We start from the raw sequence: 27,582 nt of genomic DNA on the forward strand, positions 1-27,582 counted from the left end.
TCTATCTATCTATCTATCTATCTATCTATCTATCTATCTATCTATCTATCTATCTATCTATCTATCTATCTATACCTACATATACACATACATATAATTTTTCCCCTCCAACTACCCTAATACTGACAAAGGTCCCATGAGTTACCATCTTTCATTTTCAGAGGACCAATGACATCAGAGATGATATCTTGACTTGCATATGAATTGGATTTAAGTGAGGCAAAATTGTAAGCCCCACTCTCTTTTCCTGACTCATTGAAGTCCAATGGCAAGACAAAAGTCAGGATGACTGGCGATGGTCCAGGATACAGTAGATGGCCTTTGTGTCTGATGCCTGACCAAGCCCTAAGCATTCCACAGTGCTTGCTTCAGCCACCTCCATGGCTTTTGGAGCAAATTGTTCTTATCTACCCATTCCACCCAGGAAAGTCTTCACATGCTTTGGGTAGACATCACTCTTAACTCACTGACACCCACTGCCAGAGGTTTTCAGTGCTAACTTGCAAGGGATGCTCATAAAAGGAATTCCTAAGCAGGAATGGATTAAGATTCTATGACTTTTGAGATCCCTTAAAATTTAAAGTTTCAGTAATTTTGTGAATTGCACTGGACTTTCCATAATTGCCTGAAGTAAATATGTAAATCAACTCTGATAATGATTTTGTGTTAAATATAGAATCATAGGATCTTAGAGTTCTGAAGGCTCTTAGAAGCAATTTAGCCTAACATCTGTAACATGAATTTATATACTCTACAATATCCTTTTTAAAAAATACATTAATATTTATTTTATCTCTGTACCTAGTACATCTATATAAACCCATAAACCATTTTACATTTAATATGGAATGTCATTTAATTCAAGGTCTTTCTGAATTACTCTACTGAATTTTCTATCCTGAGAAATAGAGATTATCACTTAAAAATGAAAAGACCAAGAAATCTAGGAAGTGTAATTGTACTATACATACTGCAAATATATGTATTTCTTTTTTTGCTTTTTGATGAGGCATTTGGGGTTAAGTGACTTGCCCAGGGTCACACAGCTAGTAAGTGTCAAGTGTCTGAGGCTGGATTTGAACTCAGGTCCTCCTGACTCAAAGGGTGGAGCTCTATCCACTCTGCCACCTCACTGTCTCAAATCAGTAATTTCTTAAATGTGTATGATCCTTCATACAACAGTGATCACAATCCAGTATTAATTTAGTAGTGTACAGGAGGTAATAGCCAAGATCTCATCATTTTGTGACCATCCTGGTTTTGAGCCTTTCCTAATTTAGAAGGATTAGACTTCAGACAATAGGCACAAAGTTCATTATTGGACCCTCACTAGAGCAAATATTTGTAAATCATTGGAGATTAGAACAAGAATTTTAAAAATTCATTAATTAATTTATTTTTAGTTTTCAATATTCACTTCCAGAAGCTTTCTCTACAACATACTTGATACAACAATAAGCATGCTGGATTTGGAGTTAGTAGACCTGAATCAGTATCCTGACTTTCATTAACTATGTGATCTTAGATGAGTCATTTTATATCGCCAAGCATCACTGTGCTCCTCTGTGAAATGGGAATAATAACATTTGTTCTAAGCAGAGGTTGGGCGACTTGCCCAGAGTTGCATAGCTTGTAAGTGCCCAGTGCTCTAGCCACTGGGCCACTCACAAGTGTTGTTTAAGGTTCTTTCCAGCTTTAACATTCTATGACATTCTTTGAGCAGTCCTGGGAATAAGAGGAGTTTAGTGACTCCTTCAAGAGGACTGGGGCCCCAGTTGATCAATAAGGAGGAGTAAGGAGATGGGTCTGTACAATAAGATAGGGGAGAAAACAGAAATGGGTTAACTAAGAGAGGCCAGGGCTAAGGGTTAGAGCTATCAGAAGGAGATCCAGTTAAAAACCAGGTACTTGCAAAGAGAGGAGAACTCAGACTTACAAGGCTGCTCTACTTGAGTTGAGGCAGAACACTAATGGCCTCAGTGGCCAGAAAGATCGAGAAGAGCTCTAGGTGTAGATGAGAGAAGTAAGAAATCTTAGAATTGAGAAAATACTTCAGGGGCCTACTGGCCCAACCTGTACCTGACCAAGATTTCTTCTTTGTAGATACTCACTGTGAGTCAGTGTGGGAGTGTATACACACATTTAAAAGCTAGAAGCACCCTTAGATACTACCAAGCCCAATCTCCTCATTTTTACAGAGGAGGAAACTGAAACCCATAGAGGCCATAAAGCAACTTAATAGTGGCAGTGATGAGACTCATCTCCAGGACTCCTGGCTCAGTGTTCCTGGCTCTTCCCACTTAACCAAAGGGACTCTCATTTGCTATTTTATAGATGGGCTGATTCTTGATCACACATGATGACAACAGTAAACTTACTTTTGTGAATTTGACACAACTGAGCTAAAAAAATGTTTCATTTGAGAAGATATATATGAGCAAATAACCATCTCCTAAATCACATGAACAAGATTAAGAATCTCTCCTGGATATGTGACTGTGCCTCCTACAGTTGAAGCGAACCTCAGATCAAACCAGGAATCCTCACTAAAGTATCCATAACAAAAGGTAATCCAGTTTCTACCTGAAAACCTCAAGTTAAGGGGAATCCACTATCTTATGAGATACCCTATTTTATTTTTGGAGAACTCTAATCATTAATAAGTGCCTTTTTTTTTTTAAACAGCAAACCTAAACCTAAAACATGGCATCTTGAGCTGAATACCACATTTGAGATGTGATCTAATCAGGGCAGAAAATAGCACAATAACACTTCTATCATTCTGGACATTATGCCTCTGCTAAAGTAGCCTAAGATGACAGATTCTGGACCGCCATGACACACTGTTAATTCACATTGAGCTTACAATACACAAAACCCCAAGATCAAAGGAAACAAAGTACAGAAATAGCAATAAGGAAGGCTCTTTTATCACATTTACATGTTCCATCAGGGACAGAGTTCAGATTCAGCCAAACTTCCAGTTCAGAAGGGCAAGTGAATTCCAAATTAGCAAAGTAAAAGGAGGTTTTAAGGTTCAGATAGCAGTAGGATTTTTTTTAACTCTTTCATAAAATAAGACTCAACATACAAGAGAAACTTTGATGCCCATGACTGCCAACTGTTTTTTTTTTACCTCAAAAGAAGTGTGTGTGTGAGTGTGTGTGTGTGTGTGTATGTGTGTGTATGAGAGAGACACTGAGAGAGAGATACTCATGTGGTCATGGTAGAGAAAGTCTGGAAAGTCAAGAGTGAAACCTGGAGAGGAATGATAACATAATTTTCTTAAAATGGAGATTCTGGTAGGAACCAGCCAATCAGAACAAAGGGCTACAGGAAGGCATATACTTCCAATGTGAAGTCCAGGAGTAGAGTGCACTTTCAGGATTAGGAGTCATGAGTAGATCCTGGAGAGGGATAAAAGCATATTTGACCAGGGATTTTTCCTTAAAGTGAAAGTTCTTATAGGAATCAGTTAATTAGAGAAAGAGGCCATCTACTTCATAACATATTCCAACTATGGAGGACCAGCAAGTCACAGTGACATTCTGTTCTGTAGCTTCTGACCCAGCAAAGTATGAAAGGCTCAAAGGGAACACTGGCTGCATACAAGACAGCATAAAGGCCACGGTACAGAGGAGAAGATTAGGTCCCGGTCTGGGCTATACCCCGTCAGCAGTGGCTGGCAGATGGAGATGAGGGCTCTACTGAGCAGGCTCCAGGAGAGCAAAGAGCAGAATTGGTCGCAATGCCAATAGCACCTCAGCAGAAAAATCAGCACTCATATGGATAGTGGCAAAAGGCAGACCAACTGTCTGTGATTGTTTATTGTAATCTAGCACTGATTGGCCCCTCCACATTGCTGCCAGCAAAACCTCCAGTGAGGACTTAAAGGGAACAATATGTAGCATTATTGGGAGAGTTTTGCTTTCTGGTAACAAGGAGAGAAATGAACTTGAACATAGCTATCCAGCTCTCACAGAAGAAAGAAGGAGGAGTCTCTCAGAGGCCTGTCATAGGGGATAGATTTCATATTTTGTCTCCTTACGGCCATGTACCCAAAGGGAGGACCCACCGGCCAGGGAAGACTAAGTGGGGAGTATCACAGGGAAATCTACCTCACTCATGATAGGGATTGGTAACCAGTAGGACCAAAATGTTCTCTATAATGTCCAATTTAAAAGGTTTTACTACCTCTTAATTGTCAGGTTTCCTTTCTTCAAAGATGACTTAGACAAGTTCTTATGAAAGTTTTGGGAAGGTTAAAGTGTGGAATTATTGTGGCACTTTGCTTTTTACAGATATATAGAAAGTGAAATTGTCTTTTCAAAACTTGTTATGGGGACTGGTTGTGGTGTTGTAGGTATCATTGATGTTCCTGATGCCGTTGTTTGCCATCATTTTCATTTTAATAGCAGGACATCTACTCTACATTGCCCTTCAAATTATCCTCACCACATGAGTTGTACCTTTTTAGAAGATTGTATTATCTTATGCTTTTGGTTTTTAAAAATTTTATTTAAAATTTATTAACCTTTCCCATCAGTGTTATTTATGTTTTTGATGTTGTTCAATTGTTTTCAGTTGTGTCTGACTCTTCATGACCCTAATTGGAGTTTTCTTGGCAAAGATACTGAAGTAATTTATCATTTCCTTATTTAGCTCATTTTGTAGATGAGGAAACTGAGACAAACAGGGTTAAGTGAGTTGCCCAGGGTCACCCAGCTACTGAATGTTTGAGGCTAGATTTGAACTCAGGAAGATGAGTTTTCCTGACTCAAGGAGTGGCACCGTGGTACCTAGCTTCCCACTGTTATGTTAGTATTGTTTTAAGATTATTTTAATGTTCCTTTAAAGATTTTTGGGACAATATCTCCAAGCTCTAGGTTGTTGTAGAAGATTTTGTTTTATGTAGACTTATTTGGTTTCACTTTAAGGTGGCAGAAAGGCTGTTCTTGAGATCATCATTACTTTTACCTCTTTTAGGCATGAAAGACACAGTGTATGGAGCATTAATGTTGGAGGTTTGGCATAATTTCCAGTGACCAGTGAGAATGAATACCTTTCTGACCTAATGTGGCCAACTATCATGGTAAATATGGAGGGCTAAGGGAATATACATTTATCTGAAAATTTTTTAACTTTGAAATTATATCCTTTTGATTATTTGTTATTAAGTTGTTTTTATTGAATTTTATGGTCTAAAGGTATTTCATTGCATTCTAACCACAAGCCTGAATCAATGAAATGTACTGACCTGGGTCTGTATGAGGTGACAAACACTAAGAATTTTTTTTTTACATTTTTCTTAGTGATTTTCAGATTGCTTTCCTATAATGCTTCATTCTTTTGAAACTTTTTCATATCTTTTTGCAACTTATCTATTAGAGGAAAGACTCAGTTGTATATTTATGTCTCTTATTTTATTTATTAGTCTTTTATCACTGTGATTTGATTGAAAGATCATCTTTCCACTTGATAGTTTCTCTTTTTAGTGTATCTACATTGACTTTGCTTCTGCAAAAGCTTTTAAATTTTATAAAATTGAACTTTTCTGTTTTTCTATTTTTTGATCAATTCATCCTAGGTGTGGTTAAATTTTTTAAAAGAATTTTTCCCCTAGCCAAAGCTATCTTGTTCTATTTTCTAATTTTAAAACAATATGACTATCTGTATTAGGGTTGTACTGCCTTGGAGCTTATTGTGGTATCTGGTATAAAATGTTTGCCAAATGGTTTTCCAGTTTGCTCAGAAGTTCAAGTTAAATTTCTCAATAAATTATATTCTGGAGTTTATCAGTCTCTGGATTAATATCTTTTAAGCCTTCCCATTCCCCCTCCCCCAGTTTTTGCTTATTTAGTCTGTTCCCTGACTTACTTTTCTATTTTTTTTAAAACATGATTGAATATTTTTTAAATCAATTTTATTTTATTTTCAGCTCCAGATTCTCTCTCTCACCTTCTCCAACTATTGATTAAACAAGAAAAACAAAATCCAATACATGTGCAGTCAAATTCTCCCATTAGCATGGTCATAGATACATATATGTGTGTATATATGTACATGTGCATACAAATATTCCACAATCTGAACAATGAGTCTATCTGAGGTGGGTAGCATATTTCATTACAAAGTCTATGCAATTACAGTTGGTCATTGCATTGTTAAAAGTTCTTAAGTCCTTTAAATTTGTTTTCATAATATTGTTGTTATTGTAAAAACGGTTCTCCTGGTTCTGCTCACTTCACTTTCATCACTTCATACAAACGTTCCCAGCTTTCTCTGAAACCATCCACTTCATCATTTCTTACAGAATTAGAGTACTTCATCAACTTCCTATCATAACTTGTTCCACCATTTCCTTATTTAGGGGGAAACCACTTAGTTTCCAATTCTTTGCTACCACAAAAGAGCTGCTATAAATATGTTTGTACATATGGGTTCTTTTCCTCTTTCTTTCATCTCTTTGGGGTACAGATGCAGTAGCAGTATAACTGGGTCAAATGGTAAGTACCATTTCATAACATTTGAGGCATAGTTATAAATTGCTTTCCAGAACAGGTAGATCATTTCATAACTCTACCAACGAACATTAGTATACCTGTTTCCCCACAGCTCCTTTAGCATTTGTCATTTTCCTTTTCTTTCATCTTTACCAATCTGATGAGTATGATGTAGTACCTCAGAGTTATTTTTATTTTTTTAATAATAAGTGATTTAGAACATTTTTCATATGGCCATTCATAACTTGTGTTTCTTCCTCTAAAAACTGCCTATTTGTATCCTGTGACCATTTCTCAATTGGAGAATGACTCTTATTCTTATAAATTTGAGTCAGTTCCTTGTATATCTTAGAAATGAGACTTTTATTAGATAAACTTGCTTCAAAGATTTTTTCCTGCTTCTCTTCTAATTATTTGTGCTTGTCTAAAAGCTTTTTAATGTCATGTAATCAAAATTATCCATGTTACGTCCTGTGACCCTCTCTGTCTTTTGTTTGGTCGTGAACTTTTCTCCTTTCCATAGATCTGAGAAGTATTTTTTTTTTCATTCTCCTCTAATTTGTCTATGATGTCACCCTATTTGACTAAATCACAAGCCTATTTGGAGCTTCTTTTGGTATATGTTGTGAGATGTTGGTCTATACCTAGTTTCTGTCAGACTGTTTTCTAGTTTTTCCAATAGTTTTGTCAGATAGTAAGTTCTTGCCCCAACAGCTGGCATCTTTGGGTTTATCAAACTCTAGGCTACCGTGCTCATTTACTTCCACATATTTTGTACTTAATCCATTTCATTGATCAACCTCTCTATTTCTTACCCAGTACCAAATTGTTTTTTTGATTATGGCTTTGTAGTATAGTTTGAAGCCAAAAAGTTTTAATGATAACTACTTTATAACATAGTGTGAAGCTTGGTAAGGCAATGCTCCCTTCATTCCCACTTTTTATTATTCCACTGTAAAATTTTGACCTATTTTTCTTACAAATGAATTTTGTTCTCAACTTATCTAATCCTTTACTGTAACATGATTGGTATGGCAAGAAATCTGTAAATTAATTTAGTTATTGTATTATTATCATTTTATGATATTGATATGGCTTAACTACAAGCATTGGCTGTTACTCCAATTATTTTAGTTTACCTTTATTTCTGTAAGTTGTACTTACATAAATCTTTCATATGTCTGCATAGATTAATTTCCAGGTATTTTATAAACTGTATTTTTTTGAATTGATTTTTCTTAGTATCATTTCTTCCCAGCTACTATTAATACTGTATGTGAATATTGATTATTTTTGTGGATTTATTTTTTATTCTGCTACTATTCTATTAATCATGCCAATTATTTTCTTTGTTGATTATTTAGACAGAGATAATTTTATCTCCATATCCATGCTTATACTTTAATTTCAACTCTCATTTTGTTACTATAGCTAACATTTCTAGAACTTTTAATAAAAGAGAGAAGAGGGGATATCCTTGTTTTTCTATGCTTGTAGGAGGAAAACCTCTAGTACTTCCCCTTTGCAAATTATGCTATTAATAATGCAATACCAAATAAACTCTGTGCAAATTTTTATCCTTATCCTTTTGAATATATTACTTCAAAATCAATAAACAAATGTTTATGTATATATCACAAACACATATATAAATGTGTATACATGTATATGTATATGTCTGTGTTCTTAGCACTATTTCTGATAAAAAAAATGCCAGAAACTAGAAGCTTTCTCAATAAAGACATGGGTAAGCAAGGACAAAATTATTCCTGCTTTCAGGCAATGTGATGGCATGTTTAGAAAATGCATAGGGAATCAATAAATGAACTATTTGAGCTGCTTAATAGCTTCAGAATAGTAATGAGAAAGAAAAAACCACAAAAGGAATATATATGTACACATATATACATATTTGTGTATAATACATATATATATAACATATATGAACCCTTCTTTATTATGATCCAAAACATACACACACACACACACACACACACACACATATCCACACATATATGCTTTGGATCATAATAAAATGACATAATAAGAATGACAGAAAAATTTTCACAAATGATTAAAGTAGCTAAGTAGGGGCATAATTTAGAATATATAAATTTTCTTCTTGACATTAATTAACTCCAACAAGAAAACTATAAATCTATATGTCTTTCTTATGTATATAGATATAAAAACTATTCTAAAAGAAACATATAGATTAACATTTTCTTTTCTTAAAGAACAAAAATTGAGTATAATTTTTGCTATGCAAATGACTATTTTTTTTAATCCAGCTACTTTATTTTTTTTCTAACCTATCTACTATTTGATATGTATTAACTCTTACTGGATAGATAGCTTATTTTATTTTTACCTCTAAATACATAGGCTAGTCCCATACGCAATTGAGTTTAATAATACTATGCTGAAAGATAGAAGTTCTGAGGGGGGAGAGAAGAATCATTTGAATTGTCATAAAGCCAACACAAAATCCAAATTTACTCACCATTCTGATGCCTCTTCTACTGTCCTTCTTCCTGTAGCTGCCAGTGCTTTTTGTCTGTGGAAAACAACATAGAATATAGCTCAAGACTTAAAACCACACAACTTAGAAAGAAAATAAGGAACATCCTAATTATCTCTTACAGTTGTCACTAAATCTTTTAAAGACACAAACAAAATGGAATTGGGAAATCACTTATTTATCAAATCTAGGCCCCAAGCCATGTTTTTTTTTTAGAACTAAATTTAAAAATCTAGAAAATGAGATGGATGTAAATGGAAACTATGACCACATTTAGACTTAGATATTTCATATTTCTGGATTTTCCAGAATAATCTAGCTTTCATATATTCTATAATTATTTCCATTAATTATTGGAATCACATGGAAATTCTAATATTTCATCAAATAGTACTTGAAAAATTCAAATTGATAAGCATAAAATACATCACAAAAAATTTGAGAGGCACAAAATGGAGAATCATAAGTTAAAAGAACACTGTGATTACTCATGAAAATGTATCTATCCTCACCCATATACATATGTTTTATAATGCATATAGTATAGTTCTTGTTTATGTAATAAATATGAGGAAGATGGTAGAGTGAAGGTGGTATGGAAGTGATGATAAGTAATCAAGATTTTTTTATTATAGAGATTATAAATTCCACAGTGAGCATATTATTATAAAAGTCTATACAATTAAGCTACCAAGTATTAGTTGATTTTCCACCCAACTCTTTTTTTAAACTCCTGAAAATACATTCATTATATTTATAGAATTATTTTGTTCAATGAGGGAATACTGCTTCACAAATAACAACATATGCTATCATTAATATCATTTTGATCTGACCCCAACAGCTCTTGAAAAGCAAGCAGGGCCTGTGCCAATAAATATTCCAAAAAGAGCTCAAATCTTTTCTTTAGGAAACTCAGTTGCTGAATGAATTACAAAAGCCTTATCTTCCCTGAAAATTAATTTCATTTTCCTCTAGCCATAGGGATGGGTGCAGACACTGGTCTAGAATGGCACTGATGCCTTCTGAGCTAATGTCAGACCATTCTTCTATGAGAGTTTGGATTGAATTTAGTTTCCAGAAAACTATGGCTTAATCTCTAGTTATTACAAATCAGTTTTTCCAAAGTCTGACTAGAACATGCAATGAAAGAAGGAGGATAATGTATACGAGGTTGGAAAATCTTGGTAGATTGGATTCTGGTTGTGAAGTGCTCTAAAGGCCAATCAGAGGAATCTGTGCTTTATCCTAAAGGCCCTGGAGTTTATTAATTATGGGTGTGACATGGTCAGACTTGTGCTTTCAGAAAATCATTTTGGCAGCTGGGTAGAAAATGCATTGGAGTGAGGAGAGATTTAATGTAGGGAGACTAATTTAGTTTTAGTCTAGGCCAGAGGTGATGAGGACCTGAACCAAGGTAGGGCTATGAGAATAGAGATAAAGGGATACATGTAAGAATCCCTGGGGAGTTCAAAAAGACAATATTTTGCAATTACTTCGGATGGGGTAAGAGTGGTAGGGTAGAGTAGGGACAAACAAATGTGGAGTAAAGAATAACACCCAGGATAACTAGAAAAATGGTGTGACCTTGGCAGAAAGAAGAAATTTCAGAAAAGGGGTGGGCTTTGGGGGTAAAATGAGTTTTATTTTGGACAAGTTGAGTTTGAGATGTTAAATATTTATTTTTATGTTTTCTGCAAGAAGTGCTTTGAGTTCTATACTAGTAGATGCTTATTAAGTGTTATTAAGGTTGAAGTCAGGATATTTGTTACTGAGGTACAGAAAGATGTCATCCATGTTGGAAACCATTCTTTGCCGAATTATACTATCCCAACTAACAACCAAAACAAAAATGAGAGGCTTATTTGTTGTCCAAATGAGAAATGTTATTGAAATGTTTGTTGAAATGAATTACTTCTTTTAGCATGCTGTTTAGCATAGAAAACTTTTTTTGGATGATTAAAATGATAATGATCATAATTCAGTTTAGGGAGAAAAATGTGACCACCAAAGGTTATTTCATTTAATTTATCCTGTTTTAATGGTAAGATTTAATTTAAAAAAATTGTCCCTAACCAAAACCTCAAAACTTCCTTGTGCCCTAAAGATGAAATTTGTAGAACTTTTATCTTGGTAATTATGGATTTGAAAACATATTTTTCCTAACAAACCCTAAAGTCAGTTTAACACAGAAGTCTTAATCTAAATGAATCACATAGTATCCAAATAAATAATGAATTATTGGTGATAACAATGCCTCAGTTTTCTTTTCTGCAAAATGGGGGTTAATAATATATGACTTTTTGACAGAAAGCATATTGACATGGCAGATGATGAAAGAGGAACCCAAGACACATGTGATAGATCCATTCACAAATAAATATAGCTATACACAAACCTATTTACTACTCTACCTTGGTAGTTAATAAAACTTAGCATTTCCAACACTGCTGAGTCGTATAGTAGACACTCAATAAATTATTGTTTATTGATTGATGGAATACTCCTTGACACACAAACCTTCCATGTAGTAATTTTCACTAAGCAAAGTATTTCTGTGATGTTCTGAGTTTCCTAGAGCATGTATTGAAAATATTTGCCTCTGAAAAAAGTTAAAGAATGTTGTTTTCTTTTTAAAGAAAACAAAGAGTCTACTATTCAGTTAAACTTCTGGAGGAAGAGTTTCAAGCTTGAGATATAAGCCAAGAATGACAGAGTGGTAGTAACAGATGCCTATGGCTTGAATTTCAAAGTGCTTAAAGTTTCAGGTTCTCCAAGGCAAACTTTCAGACATATCAAAAACAAAATTTCTAGAAAAGAGTACTCACGCTGTGTGTGCTGGGAACCCCATAGCCAGAAGTGCTTCCAAAAAAGGAAAGGTAATTTGGTCCTTAAGCTTCTTAGAGATCTTTGTGTAGAGCTGAGTTTCTCTAGCAGCCATGCTTTGCTACCTCAAGTTAAAAAGATATGCCTGGCAGACTAAAATCAGTATATTTAGTTTTATAAGAGAAGAGAGACTGAGGTTAAGACCAAACCCTACATCTACTTGTGATCTCTCTGACAAAGTTGACATCCTGTTTGCAGGATGGTGGTTTCCTCTAGGCATTTAAGTAATATGAATTCTCTCTCTCTCTTTTTTTTCTTCCTACTACATGCTTTTACTTGAACAAGTCTATAGACAGTCTAACTGTTCAGTCACACCCATGCCAGGGAACCCTATTTGGAAGAAAGACAACTGAATGGTTGTAGTAATCACTTCCAGATTTGTTTTTTTTCTTGCATGTTTATGGTATGATTTCTATTTTTTTTTTTGGAAGTCATCTCATAGCGAGTTGATTTAAATTGGCCTTGCTAGAATGAAAATAAATGTCAGTTTCTCACGGTATGAAACAAATTTGAGATCTGAGATTCAATCTCTTATTAAACATTTTTTCTTTTTAATGAATTACTTTAACTTTTAAGAAAGATTGAATTTATGTATATTGCATATCATCTTAGAAGTTAACATTCTGGAGTGGATCCAAGATGACAGAGTAGTAAGAAGTAAGTGAGTTTCCCCCTCCCCCCAAACTCCTCCAAACAGATCAAGAGAATTCATCAGACAAAATCTAAATTAGGAAATCCTAGAAAAAGTCACAGTGGGTCATTTCTATAGCTCAGGGCAGCACAGAGGACATACACAGAGGTCCGTGGACTCTGGTGACAAAATCTGATCAGAACCAGAATGTACAGAGCATTCTAGTACAGGGAGAGGCAATGCACCAGGTCAAAAAGTGTCTCCTGATCCAGGGCCTAAACCTGTGTGAGAGCAGGTGCTAACTGGCAAATTTGTCACCTCCTACACAGTTCCAGGTCAAAGATCAAGGGCAGGTTGAGGAGAAGATATCACACATGGGTGGTATTCTAGGGTAAGGAACAGTTGTAGTCCTTGAGTTGTGTTCTAAAAGGAGCAATTTTAGAAGCAAGCAGCAGCTGGGTGACTTGGACCCAGGAGCTTAGCAATATTTCCGGTCCAGATTCTAGCTCTACCTGAAACCCGCAGAAGATTAAGTAGGGCAGGAATCCCAGACTAGAGAGAAAATGAGACGTCTGCCACTCTGCAACAGCAGAGCTTTCCAGCTAGATGATAGTGGCTGAATTCTATAGTCATCTACTATTTCTCAGACCTAAAGACAGTTCAAGGACTTGCAAAGCTCAAACCAGGATGGGCAGCATACTGGATCAGACCACTTGAAGAAGCACTGAAAGTTTGCAAGTACCCAGCCTGAGCTTTCCCTGACATTCTGAAATAATACAGCATTCAATGCCCAAAGAAAGCAGCAGCAGGAGCAACACAGATCTTGAAGTGCTGTAGAGCCTAGTCTTAACATCAAGTTGAAAGTCAGGAAGTAGATCAGAAGAATGAATAAACAAACAAACAAACAAGAATCACACCATAAATGACAGAGATGCTCCGGACACAAAATGAGAAGAAGACAATGACTCTAAATCATCTACAACGTGGGCACAAATTAAACTAGAATACTTGGAAAAGATGAAGCAAGAGTTAAAAAAAAAGTTTAAAAATTTTTAAATAAAAATGAAACAGCAGAGTTGAAGGAAAAATATTTCCATGGAAGAAAGAATCAGAAAGGAAATAAATAGCTTGGCACAAGAAGTACAAAGACTTAGCCAAGCAACAAACTCCCTGAAAATTAGAATGGACAAAATAGAAGCCAATCAACAAGAAATATTAAAACTAAGTCAAAAGACTGAAAAAAAGAATATTTAACATATATCAGAGCAAAAACAAATACCTAGAAAACAGATCAAGGAGAAAAAATTTAAGAATTATTGGATTATTTGAACATCATGACCAAAACCAGAACTTAAACATCGTATTTCAAGACATCATAAAAGAAAACCGCCCAGATGTCTTAGAGCCAGAGGGCAAAGTGGAAATAGAAAGAATCCACTGGTCACCTCCTGAAAGAAATACCAAAATGAAAACTGTAGAGAAGATTATAGCCAAAGTCCAGAACTTCCAATTCGAAGAAAAAATGCTGCAAGTAAACAGAAAGAATTTAAACACTGAGAAGCTAGTCAGGACCACATATAATTTTGCAGCCCCCAAAATGAAGAAACAGAGTTTGGAATATGATATTTGCCTCCTGAGGCAAAGGAGATAGGCTCACAGTTAAAACAACAACAACAACAACAACAACAGAAACCAACTTTTCCAGAAAAACTGAGCATAATGCTACAGGAGAAAAATAGATTTTTAATGAAATAGAGGTCTTCCAGGCATTCCTGATGAAATGATAAGAGCTGCATAGAAACTTTGAAATTCAAACATAGGAGTGAAGAGAAAAATAAAAAGGTAAACATGAATGAATGACAATAAGAGATTGAACAAGGCTTAATTGCTTATATTCTATTATGAGAAGAGCATAATGTGTCCCCTCTGAACACTATATTATCAAAGGAGGTCATAGTGGGGGTCTAATTAGAAAAGGCCTGAGAATCAATGTATTATGTCTCAATGACATCAAGAGAAGAATGGGGAAGGGATTCACGTTATCACATATCACATTAGTGATAGAGGGGAAAGGAAGATTAAGGAAAATTACTTCACTTACTCTGGGCGCACAAGTAGAAGTCTATACTAACAATGAGGAAGGGGTTGGGGAAGTGGCTGACTTTGAACTGCACTCTCATCTGAACTGTTTAAAGGAGAAGAGGACATGCACACACAGTTGGGTACAGAAATACATTTTACTCAACAAGGAAATACTAGAGAAAAGGGTGAAGAGGAAAAGGGAAATTAGAGGGAAGGAAAGCAATTTATATAATCACAATATTTTAAAGATAAATGAAAGAATTAGGAACTCTGATAAGCACAACTACCATTCTAGAGCACTGATGATAAAATGTGCTACCCACCTTCTTATAGAGAGGTGAAAGACTCAGCATGTAGAATGAAATATGTGTGTATAACCAATGTGAAGATTTGTTTTGCTTGACTATACATATCTGCACAGGAATTTTCTTTCATTTTCAGTTGCAGGTGTGGAGGTGGGAAGGAAAGAAGGCAGATTTTTTTTTTTTTTTTTTTTGCAAGGCTTTAAGTGACTTGCGTAGAGTCATACAGCTACAAGTGTTATGTTATCTGAGATTTGAACTCAGGTCCTCCTGACTCCAGGGCTGGTGCTCTACCCACTTTGAAGAATGCAGATTTTTGATGATTGAAAAAAATTAAATTATTTCCAAAGGAGTTAAAATTCTATTTATTTCTTAGGAAAATAATACTAAAAGATTACTTTTCATAGGGTATATTACTTCATTCTGCCAGCTTCAATTTTTGCCCCCTTTAAAAAATTCTTATCCTAAAACTGCCAGGATAAGATCTTTCCCAGTTACTTAATAAAACATTTCATTCATCCTATGGAAAATATATGTAGCAGTGGACTCTTCAGTTCTCCTTCAGATTTAGATACACTAAATTTCTCCTTCATGTATCCTATGTTACAGCAAAACTGTCTTCCTTGTTGTTCCCCATACACAAAACTCATACCTAATGGACTTTTGTACAGGCTGTCCCTAATGCCTGATAGACATTCCCTACTTAGTTCTGTCACAGAGAAACTCTAGTTTCCTTCAAAGCTTAACTTTGCTGCATCTCCTATAGGAAGCCTATCCTGATGTCCCTTCCTTACTTTCTAGTGCCTTCTCCATTCTCTGGAATTTACTTTTATGTACTTTGCATAAATTTTGTATTTATTCCTTTCTATAGATGCTTCCTCCGATAGAATGTTTGTCATCAGAAGCCACTGTGGCTGGCCAGGGTGTGACCTTCTGCTTGAAGTCTCTACTCCCTTTACCCTCTTTCAGGTGGGTAGAGGAAAACCCAAAGGTTCCTAGTGCAAAGCTGTCACCTAGGAGAAAGTGTGCTCAGGGGGTAGAGGTTTCAATCTAAGTCCTAGTTCTTCCAGGCTTCTTTTTGTGGGTAAAGCTTAAAACACACACACACACACACACACACACACACACACACACACACTCTCCCACACATGCACACGCACACGCACACGCACATGTACACGCACACACACACACTGAACAACAACAAAATCCCAAATCCTCGAAATATACGCATAGTAAATAGAATTCACAAAATGTTTCTATCCCCCAGGCAGTATGTTGGTTGACGAGACAGGAGGGTGATCTTACATCTAGTTAAATTTAGCTTTTTCACAGGTTTCTCTTCCTCTCTCTATATTGCAAAACCACCAACTTAGGAAGCAGTTAAAGTGATCTTACCTTTATCTAGCCAGGGAAAAATCCTTGGCTTGAAGTTTGTTTCTTGAAGACAGTTTTCCATCTGGGCTGCTCCCACTCCTCCCACACTCCTACAATTGCAGCTTGCATTCATGGTAAATTACATCCAGATAAAATATCACTAAGCAACTAGGTGGCACAGTAGATAAAGTGGCAGAGCTAGTGTCAGGATTGACCTGAGTTCATATCTAACTTTATGACCCTTGGCAAGTCATTTTAACCTCTGCCTGGCTCAGTTTCTTCCATCTGCAAAATTGGGATCAAAGTAGCATCTATCTCACAGGGTTGTTGTGAGGATGAAATAAGATCATATTTATAAAGCAGCTAGTCATTATCATTAAAAGAATTATATTCTATTTTTTTCTCTCTTAAAGCAAGAACTACTACCTCACAGTGTTTAAATTGTATGTAAATCTTTATACTGGATTTAAAGAGACTGTAGATGAACCAATGCTGGGAGGACAGGGAATACATTATAGCTCTGAAAACCTTGCTGCCTTGTCCCCATAGTTGTTTCTGGGAAAAGGAAAGGAAGGAAAGAGGAGAGGTAGAGAAGAGTAAAGGAAGAAAGGGAAGAGGGCATTTATTAAGTTCCTATTATGTGCAAGGCACTGTACTAAATACAATTCGCAATTTACAAATAATGCATTTGATCCTTATTTGATTTTTTTGTAGAAAAAAAGGAGTATCTGATGTGTTACTGATTGTAATAGTAAACTAAAATAATGATGTGTTAATGAATACCAAATGAATTTTTTAGCTGCCATGTAATTGTAATCAGTTATAATAATGGAACAAGAAGTAACTGTAAGAACAAGTAAGAGCCCAATTTTATCCTATTTTATAGTCATCAGAGCTATGTGAATGTATTATGAAAGTTAATCTCTATGACAAATCACCATGTTACCAGTTACCAAGTGGACAGGGGTTAATGACTACATCAAGATAAAGAAAAGGACCACCACTCTTAATGAGCAACAAAGGCAGATAGGAATAAATCAATCATCGAGCATTTTTGAATGTACCACCTGCTACATGGCAGGCACTCAGAATCCTACCCAGATGAGGGGAAAAAACATCTGAGACGAGGCATCATAACTCTAATGGACTTCCACTTGGCCTGAGAGATCAGACTATCCACCAGTAGGAGAAGAAGGTTGATTGGATTCCAGTAGGAGTGTGAAGTAGAGATGTGAGTGTCTTGCCAAACTGCGTTGTGCACCTCCTGATGGCCATTCAGCTGCCAAAATGATTTTTCCTAAAATGCAGGTCTGACCATTGGAATTTGTTGACCCATGCTTTAGGAAAATCACTTTGGTGGCTTAGTGGAGGATAGACTGTAGTGGGGAGACACTTGTGGTAGGCAGCCCCACTAACTGGCTATTGCAATAGCCCAGATATGAGGAGATGAGGATCTACAACAGGGTGGTGGCAGTATCAGAGAAGAGAAGAGGGTATATTTGAGAGATGTTCCAAAGGTGCAATGCACAGGCCTTGGCAATAGATTAGATATGGGGAGAGGAATGAGAGACGAGGGAGATGAGGATGACAAAAAGGTTGTGAGCCTGAAGGATTGGGAGAATGGTGGTAACCAAAGGAGTAATAGGGAATTTAAGAGGGATAGGGAAAAATATAAGTTCTATTTGGGACATGATGTGTTTAAAATGTTTGCTGGACATATGGTTCAAAATATCGGAAAGAAGTATGAGACTGGGGGTCAGCAGAGAGATTGGGGTTGGAAAAATAAATTTGGCAATCATTAGCACAGAAACCATAATTGAATCATGGGAGCTAATGAGATCACCAAATGAATTAATACAGAGGGCCCAGGACTTAGCCCTGTGTGATTCCTATGGTTATTGGGAATGACCTGGATGAAGACTTAGCAAAGGAGCCTGAGAAGGAGTAATCAGATAGGTAGGTAGAGAACCAGGAAAGAGGAGTGTCATGAAAACCTAGACAGAAGAGAGTATCAAGGAGAAGAGGATGATTGACAGCATCAAGGCCTACAGAGACTTCAAGAAAGACTACAGAAGACTTCAAGTTGCAATCTGTAGAAATGTTATTGTTCAATCTTTAAGTGAAACATTTAGAGAGATTTTTAGAGTCAGTGGTATTATGACCTCATGGTGAAGTCCTTTCAGAGCCATGGGCATTTCAGGTGAGGAAATGAAAACTTGAAACAGAAGGAGTGATGATACTCTCCTTTCCAAAGGTAACAGATCAGGCTAGAAACTTGATAATGGAATGGTGTGTCTTCTCTTTCCCATAGGAGGCTTCATACTAGGCAAGAGATAGACAGAATATGATCATAAGGAACCCACCTCTGCACTTCACAATCCAACAGGGCTGAACACCAGGCTATTACAAGTCTCTTTATTCTCAATTTGATATTCTTTCTAGTACAAAACACTGCTTCTTTCCCATAGAGCTCACAGACAGGGAAGGCTAAATGGAGATGAACTTAAGCCTATACAAGGAAAGAGAATGAACCTTATATCTATGCAATTTACTTTGTCAAGTTTCACATTTAATTAAGCTTTGATACGAAATAATGATTCCTTTGGTTTGCATCTTTACAGACAGGTACAGACTTGGACTAATATGTCATCTGTTCTCCAAATTATGCCATTTGAGAACAAGCCAGGGGGTGACAGACCTCCATACTAATTCACTTATTTTTGATTAAGTCGCAAGCTGCTACATTGGACTGTGAATTTCTTGAGATCAGAAATTTAGTTTTATCATAGGGAAGAAATTTTATATTTTGTCTTAGTGACCAATAGTTCCATGAATATGGTAGACAACTTTAAATGTGTACTGTTGTTCATAGGTAATAGAATTTAGAGAGAGAAGGGTCTGTTAAGATAATTTAGTCCAATTGCCTCATTTTCACAAGAGAGAACAGAGGCACAGAGTGTGAGTAATAAGTATTAGGTAAAGATTCTAACCCTTTAACTTTAAATCCTTTAACTCCTGTACTATTTATCATGATTTTTTATTGGATCAGTTAAATAAAAGGAGGATAAAAAGCTTAGCCTCACCCGTAGTGAGAACTATCACCACACTGTCCCAGCTTCCTCTGCTAATCTTAATGAAAATGAAAACAATCTATTCAAAAGATTCTTTTTTTGAGAGGTCCCTGGAAGGGTTTGATTACCTTACCTGCTCACACTAATTAAAAAGAGGCAGCCTTTTTTTCTTTTGCCTTCCTCATTTCTGTAGTCCTGCCATCTAGGCTATCAGATATCTTTAGACAGCTTGAATTTCACAGACCACAGCAATAATGTTGTTTGCTACTGAGCCTGCAGTGCTGAGTGAATTGGTGAAAATATTTCCAAAGTGGAGTAATTTGTTACACTAGTTTCCATTGAGTTGATTTTTATGATGAAAAAGGAAAACCCTTTTGTTTTGAATGATGGATTCTCCAGAAACGGTGAGTAACATGGGAGTGGGTGGTGACGCATCTTTGAAAGGAAGAATTCCTCATGTTCTTTGGTGTGCTATATACTTGATTACCTGTTTGAGGAGAAAATTCTTTATTTAAAAGTCTTACATTTCAAAAAACGCTTTACACACTCTCTTTGCTCTTTCCTTTATTTCCTTCTTTCTTTCTTTGTCTTTCTTTCTTTCTTCCTTTCTTTCTTTCTTTTTTCTTTCTTTCTTTCTTTCCTTCCTCTAAATAATTTGCTGAATGCTGATAGTAAGCTGCAGATATCAGTCGGGATAAAAAACCAAAATAGCTGAAGCATAAACTCACGAATTACATTCAATATTCCAAACAGCTGACAGAATGAAGAAGGAGGGGAAGGGGAAAATATCAGCATGTTCTTCTTATTTTGAATTGAGAATTTTAAAAAAAGATTAAGGATTAAATTTGTGTAATAGGGACTGGGGCTGGCCAAATAGTCCAAGACTAGCTGTGGGCCCCCTGTTAATATTTATATAGTTTAATAAAAACTGCTTTGAAACATTTCTAAAGCAAAGGGAAATCAAAAGTAAAGTGATAAAGAATAACGTCAAACATCTATTAACATACTTGTTTTAAATTTGTGTAAACCATAGCTGTGCAAAAGTTCTTGACCTTTGCATTGGGGAATAGATGGAATTCCGTGATTAGGGAATAAAGCTATCCTGTTGTAGCTGTTGGAAGTGAGTTGCCCCATGCTTCTTCAGACTTTGCTACGTAATGGCAGCTAAGAGGAAAAAAGCACATGGGGACACCCAGCTCCAGCATTTATTCTCACCCTTAATTAGGTCATATGTCTAATGGCCAGAATTTTTTTTTTTTCTAGAGGAATGGAAATATTTAGAATTGTGTGCAGAATTAAAATTTATGGGTAGTTACACAGCATGGCTACAGATAACTCTCTTGGAAAGTCATAGGCTTCACCTCATGAAGAATAGCCTAAGGGTAATCACAAGACAAATCTCAAAGATTTGAAATTCTTTTCTCTCTTCCTCTTTTTATCTCTTTCTTGAAAAGGAGGTGGAAGTGGAGTTGGAGACCAGCCGTGGAAATTCTGAAGTAGTCACTGGGATGAATCCTGAATTGTCAACAGCTGAGGCCCCTTTTTCTTTTAGATCATTTTTTGGTTTTGATGATTTAAAAATGGAACCTGGTGATATTGGACCAGGTAAGTTTTTTTCTCTCATCTCAATAGTCAATGTTATAGAATATGCTCCTTAATAATCTCCCCATGTGTTCTTAGGTCCTTGAGAGTAGAGCATAAGCTTCTTATGATCACAGAATGCTAGAGTCAGAAAGAAAAACAAATGATTTATTGGTTCAACACTCCTGCCACCCTTAGCTAAGTATCCAGAATGGATAGTGGTTGAATTTCCTTATTGAAGATTTCCAGAGATAAAGGCTTCTCCCACTAGCTTGTTGCAGTGTTTTATTATGATGAAAAGCAAATTCTCGCTCATATCCCTTTTTGGACCAAATCATTATAGGGAGGTTCCTGTGAGGAACTTCCTCTACCATTTCAGATGGGGACCTTTTCTTGCAGAATTTCTAGGGGATCCTAAGATTATATGACTTGCTTAGGTCAGAAAAGAAACTTGAACTTTCACAGAGTTGTTTGAGAAATAAATTAGTAAAGTGCATGTGAAGAAAGTGCTTCATAACCTTAAAGCACTATACAAAGTGTTTTTTATAAATTTACAATAATGTATGTCATAACAATATGTCTGTCCCTCATTAAGACCTTTTATGGAAATGAATCATCATCCCTTATCTACTTCAGTTCAGATCAGATTGCTTCTTATGTGAAATCAGGTGGTTGGTTTTAAGGTTCCAGAAATATTTATAGTAGGTTGGCGGGGAGGAAGAGCAAGATATATTTTGCACCTTATTCTCTGATGCATGGGAAAGACAAGCTGTATCAATTATATAAATTATGAATGAATGAATGAATGAATGAATGAATGAAATAGCATTTACCAAGTGCTTACTATGTGCCAAGCTTATGCTAAGGGAGTTAGGAGATAAATACAACAGCAAAAACAGGCTTCACCCTCAAGGAACCTGCATTCTAATGTGGAAAAATCACCAAGTACTCCCTTTAGTGGCAGCCAAAGAGAGCATTGGATTAAGAATATTACCTGAGATTGTGAAGAAGGCCATTGGGTAATAAATTGACACACTTCATCCAAGAGCAATAGCAGGTTTGATATGATCATCAGTGGTTCATAGTTTCAGACCTGTAGGTGAGTGGGGAAGAAAATATTCTGGGAAAGATGTTGGTAAATCCCAAGGCTCATGAGACTCTTTCCTTATTGGTGGAGGTGAATACTATGCCTTACATGACAGGCAGAGAGGAGTTGATGAGAGGCAAGAAAATTTTAGTTTTCCACCAGTCCATTTTGGAACTCTTCAAGGCTGTGACTCTCCAAGCTTTAGTCCTCCTCAGGACTTTTAAAGCTTCAAGTTTTTTTTTTTTTTCCAGTACTCTTCAAGTGTTGAGTTCAAGCTTTGGATGCTTCTGGCTTCCAGCTTTGATAGATAACACAGCAGAGGTTAAGCCCATTTCAGATTACTGAAGGAAAAGACTGGGAAGACATGAGTAAAGTTACCAGTCTCCATAACGTCCCTGATTCCAGCTTATTACACTAAAGACTTCAGGGATTTTCCCCTTGTATAAAATCCAGGACTCTCTTGAGTTATCTTACTCCCAATGGAAGAGCTTCTTCTCTCTGTATTTGCTGGTGTATATTCTCCAATGTGTATCTTCTCTGGTTTCTGTCTTTCTGTGATTTGGATAAATGATTTTCCTTGCTATTTGTTATATGTGTTCATTGTAGAATTGTTATTAGGTGGGCAAGGAGTCAAGCCTTGGATATAAAGCTCGAGATAATGATGGCAAAGAAACTAGAAGTTAGATTGAACCCTTAGATAATTTCTTCTGGACTAAAAATACTTAAAGCAGTACATATAATTCTAGTCCAGTACCTTTTTCTCTGAGGAGAGCAGAGAAGCATCTGACCCTAACTTCTGGCTTTCTCTGCTGGCAAGAACGACTCCCTGCCTCCTCCTTGAGAAGGATGGGTGTAGAAGAGGCTAGAGATATCTATTCTGCCTCCCTTTGGGCAACCCATGACAGTCCTGTCCTTACATGTGGGCCTCTCTATACTTGAGGGTTTTTTCTACAGAGGTTATGGAGGAGGTGGGCAAAGTGGAGAGAGTGAAGTGAAGTGAAGCATGGCTGAAGCTTTCCTGATATTACATTCTGGGAAAGGCAGTTACCAACCAGGAGAATAGTGTCCCATAGTAGGAGTTCCTCCAAGTCAAAATCTTTGGTATGGGCCTGAAGAGGTCAAGGAGTAGACTGTAAGAGTAAGAAATCATTTAGAGACTTTTCAAAGCAATCTGTTGATTCACTTATTCAGAGAGTCACAGAGATAGCTATGAAAGAATGGATCATGTGAGAATTTGGTCCAAGCCTCAAAGAATAATTAAATGGATGCTACTTTAATTGACTTCATTAAGCAATCTGGGCTATTGATCTAGAGAGAAACATTAATAGTTACTTCAGAAGGAATAAACTGGTGCAATATCTTCTGAAGTATGGTTTTTTTCAGGCTTTCCCATTGAGATGGAAAAATGAGCAAGGGCTATAGTCACAGTAACTACACTCCATTGCCAGTGTGAAACCACTGGGGCCCCTTTGAAGACGGAAAGAGATATTAACTGCATGAATAGGAGAGCTGTTAGCAAGTAAACAAGGGCCTATTTAATATTTCTAACATAGAAAAGAAAATATTGTGGTTCTGATCTTATGTTTTGAACTCTAGTCCTAAATCTGTTTTTTTTTTAAAACTCTAACTTGTACAATGAAATATGTAGCTTAAGATGCCAACTTAAGAAAAAGAAGTCAAGATACTAACTTGAAGTAACACATTTAAATTCATTCATTTATTACTTAGCGCTAAGGTTCTTAATCTATCTTTTATCATGGATTTTGGTATTCTTACAAAGACTATGGACTCCTTCTCTGAATAATGTTTTTAAAAGCACAAAATAAACTACTTAAGATTACAAAGGAAGCCAATTTTAATAAAGATATAAATTTCCATATAATATAAATTTAGCTACATAGAAAGATAAGGATTTCTTAAAGATTTAATTTTTACTGTGCAATTTTACAGACCCCTTGCAATCTATATATAGGCTCCAGGTTAAAAACCCCTGATGGGGAAAGAGTTTTTCTGTTTTTCTCCAGGTCTTCCAGATCTGCCGCATTCTTCCTCTATTAAGCAGTCCTCGTTTTCATCATTACTTAATTGAGAAAGAAAGTAACTTTCCTATTAACTTTTGTCCACTTCCCTTCTCACTTTCTGTATGAACATTAACTTGTTGACATTCGATCTTTATGTACCATTTCTTTCCCTTCTCCTGTCCTGCTTTTGCTTATTTTCTTTTGTTTTCCTCTTTTCAAACGTCTTTCCTTATCTTTGAGCTTGTATGCTTTTTGAATTTCAGCATATCAATATAATAAATTAATCATAATCAATAATCACAATCACATTCAAATATCATTTTGACTTGTAAACCCCCCAAACTCTTAGGGGTAATAGTACATGTATTATTATTCCTATTTTATGGATGAGGAAGCTGAGGTTCAGAGAGGTGAGGTGTCTTGCCCTTGGCCAAACAGTTAATATAGAATTCAGATCCAAGTCTTATTCCAAATGCTCTTCTCTTTCCACCACACCATTATTAAGCACCTGCTATTCACAAGGCACTAAAATTTGCTAATATAAATAAAAAGTGGCTCCTGACTATGATCCAATGGAGATAAAAAACCTATATACAAAGAACAAGAATACAAAATAAAATGTGATAAGTCCGTAGAAAACGCATAAACAAATTGCTAACAAAAATTCCCATCATCAAGATCATTTTGGGTCAGGGAAGGGAAGATGTTATGGAAGAAATAGAATATGAGCAGGATCTTCCAAATGAGTTGGATTTAAACAAAGATGAGAAGGGAATAAAGAGACAAGAGTGTAAAAAGGGAAGAGGGAATGAATTAAAGCAAGAAAGAGTCAGATGAATTCAGGGAATAGTTCATAAATGACCCTTCTTCAGAGACTATTTAACATTTTGTCAGAACTATATACATTTTGAAGGACAGAAACACAGATCTGCACATCTCATGGTGGGAACTTTTTCACTTGTTGCTAAAAGCAATATGGCATAGTGAATAGAGTGTTGTTCCTGGCACCAATCCTGCCTCAGAAACTTACTAGTTCTGGCATATGAATGAGTCACTTACTCTTTCTGAAGCATTATTGCCTCATCTATAAAATGGGGTTAATACTAGTACCTCAAAAGTTTTTTTGTGAGGATGAAATGAGATAATTTACTAAAATGCTTTACAAAATTTAAAGTGCACTACTATTTCTGAGTGTTATTATAGTCATTATTCTTTTCATCTCATTTTCATCCTTTCAAGGTGTTATAGAAATGGTTATGGAACATGTCACTCTCCTGCTTTTACTTTTTTTTGCCTTTTAAATTCAATCCTTTTTAAAATTAACAAGCATTTTTTCTCGCCTTACCTCTACATACCCACTCCCCCCACCCCTCCCCACCCCCCAAAAAGAAAAAAGAACAGCACAACCCTTGTAACAAATATTTGTAGTCAAGCAAAATGACTTCTTACATTGGCCATAACTATGTCACATTTTGCATTCTCTGTCAGGTGGTGATAGCATTCTTCATCATTGGTCTTTTGGAATTATGGTCATTCATTCATTGGTCAGAATTCTTAAGTTTTTAAAAGTTGTTTGTTTTTAAAAATGTTGCTATGATATAAATTGCTCTCCTGGTTCTGCTCATTTCACTCTGCATCAGGTCATACAAGTTTTCCCAAGTTTCTCTGAAACTATCCTCTTTGTTGTTTTTTACAGCACAATAGTCTTCAATTACATCAATATGCTGTAATTTTTCAGCAGTTCCTCAATGATAATCATCTCCTGAGTTTCCAATTCTTTGCCACTAAAAGAGCTGTTATAATTTCTTTGTATATGGGGTGGCTGGATGATTCTAGTAGATAGAGGTCCACACCTAGTGTTCAGAAGACCTGAGTTCAGCTTCAGATACTTACCAGCTCTGTGACCCAGAACAAGTAACTTAATCTCTGTTTGCCTCATTTTCTCATCTGTAAAATAGGGATATAATTGTACCTACCTCCTAGGGTTGTTGTGAGGATCAAATGAGACAGTAATTGCAAAGCATTAGCACAACACCTGGCACATAGTAAGTGCTATATAAATTTTAACTATTGGTGTTGTTGTTGATATATATATATATATATGTATACATATATACATATATATATTCCCTTTTTTCTTTTTCTATGATCTAATAGAGATTTTATTAGGTCAAAGTGTATACACATTTGAGTAACTTTTGGGGTATTGTTCAAATTGCTTTCTAGAATGGCTGGACCAATTTATGGTGAACAAATGTGCCTATTTTCCTGCAACCCTTCAAATATTTGTCATTTTTTTTCCCTCTGATGGGGTTGAGGTGGAATTCCAAAGTAGCTTTAATTTGCATTTCTCTAATTATCAGTGATTTAGATCAGTGGGGTCAAATTTATAGAAACAGGGGCCACTGAACTGTACATATGGAACCCTACAGGCAGTACATTGACTTTGTTTTAAAATATAATATTATCTATCTTTTACTGTATTTTTCTTTTGTTAAATATTTCCCAATTGCATTTTAATCTGGTGTAGGCTGCACGTGGGAGTGCTGTGAGCTACATGTAAACTATAGGCCATATAACTCAACACCTAGTTTGAAACTTTTTTTAAATGACAATTGATAGTTTGACTTTTTTCACTTTGAGAACTACCTCTTTGTATCCTTGACCTTCTACCAAGAAGCATGGAAGAGGAAGCTGTTAAGGAAAAATATAAAAAGGAAAGTGAGAATGCTATGGCTGAAGCCAGCAAAGATGACAATGGGAAAGTGATGATCTTTTTAGGTGTGAAAGAAGGACTGATTCTTATACATTTGAATTAGAAACATGCTGTAAAGATTTTCTACTAGTTAACTGTTTCCAGTCTAATCCTAGCTCCATTAGGGTTTTTTTTTTTTTGGTGTAAAAATTTTTTAAATTTTATGTCATCAAAATTGTTTATTTGGTATTTTATGACATTTTCTTTTTCTTGCTTCATTATGAACTCTAGCTGTAGATCTGAAAGGTAATTTCTTCTTTTCTCCTCTAATTTGTTTATGATGTGGCTTTTTAAAAAAAAATCTAAGGCGTGTATCCATGTGGAGATTTGGAGCTTATCTTAACATATAGTGTTAAACCTAATTTTTGTCAGACTGCTTTCCAGTTTTCACCATAGTTTTTGTCAAATAGTGAGTCCTTATTCCAGTAACTGAGGTCTTTGGGAACCTAGGCTACCTGTGTGTGTGTGTGTGTTTGTGTCTAATCTGTTTCACTGATCAACCTCTGTATTTTTAAACTAGTACCAAATTGCTATTGCTTAGTGGTATTGAGATAAGGTAGTACTATCCTAGCTCCTTTTTTAAACAAATTATTTTCCTTGTGAGTTCCTTCGGATACATTTTGTTATTTTTTTCTACCTTCATCAAGTAATCTTTTGTCAGTTTGATGTTGGTTGAGAACTCCACAAGGTTTACCAGCAGGATAGTTCATCCATCTCTAAGAAGGCAGTATTTAATTCCATCAAAAGTAAAGTACAAGCAAAGCT

At 35.8% G+C, this 27,582-nt stretch overlaps 2 protein-coding genes across 5 annotated transcripts in view; one reads left to right on the forward strand and one right to left on the reverse strand.

Annotated features, from left to right (window-relative positions):
- Positions 1–12,084, reverse strand: part of UBASH3A (ubiquitin associated and SH3 domain containing A) — an 83,637-nt gene extending 71,553 nt beyond the window's left edge. Inside the window, exons 1-2 of one of the 2 annotated variants that reach the window (XR_003567455.1) lie at positions 11,853–12,084; positions 9,007–9,060 (exon numbers count right to left, since the gene is read on the reverse strand). Coding sequence is in view for 1 of the 2 variants with exons in the window: in XM_027843595.1 (XP_027699396.1) it covers positions 9,007–9,060; positions 11,853–11,965 (167 nt within the window). In the remaining variant the exon portion in view is untranslated. The remainder of the gene's footprint in view (positions 1–9,006; positions 9,061–11,852) is intronic. The other variant, XM_027843595.1, reaches the window with a different exon arrangement.
- The window catches only part of TMPRSS3 (transmembrane serine protease 3), an 87,195-nt gene continuing 66,073 nt past the window's right edge, over positions 6,461–27,582 (forward strand). Inside the window, exons 1-3 of one of the 3 annotated variants that reach the window (XM_027843596.1) lie at positions 6,471–6,506; positions 15,797–15,894; positions 20,828–20,978. In XM_027843596.1, coding sequence (XP_027699397.1) covers positions 15,814–15,894; positions 20,828–20,978 — 232 coding nt within the window. In that variant the 5' untranslated portion in view covers positions 6,471–6,506; positions 15,797–15,813. Of the gene's footprint in view, positions 6,507–15,796; positions 15,895–19,688; positions 19,778–20,827; positions 20,979–27,582 lie in introns of those variants that run through there. The other 2 variants (XM_027843598.1, XM_027843597.1) reach the window with 2 other exon arrangements.

The sequence above is a fragment of the Vombatus ursinus genome, unplaced genomic scaffold, assembly GCF_900497805.2.
Source record: "Vombatus ursinus unplaced genomic scaffold, bare-nosed wombat genome assembly UNPS02014924.1, whole genome shotgun sequence".
Taxonomy (NCBI): domain Eukaryota; kingdom Metazoa; phylum Chordata; class Mammalia; order Diprotodontia; family Vombatidae; genus Vombatus; species Vombatus ursinus.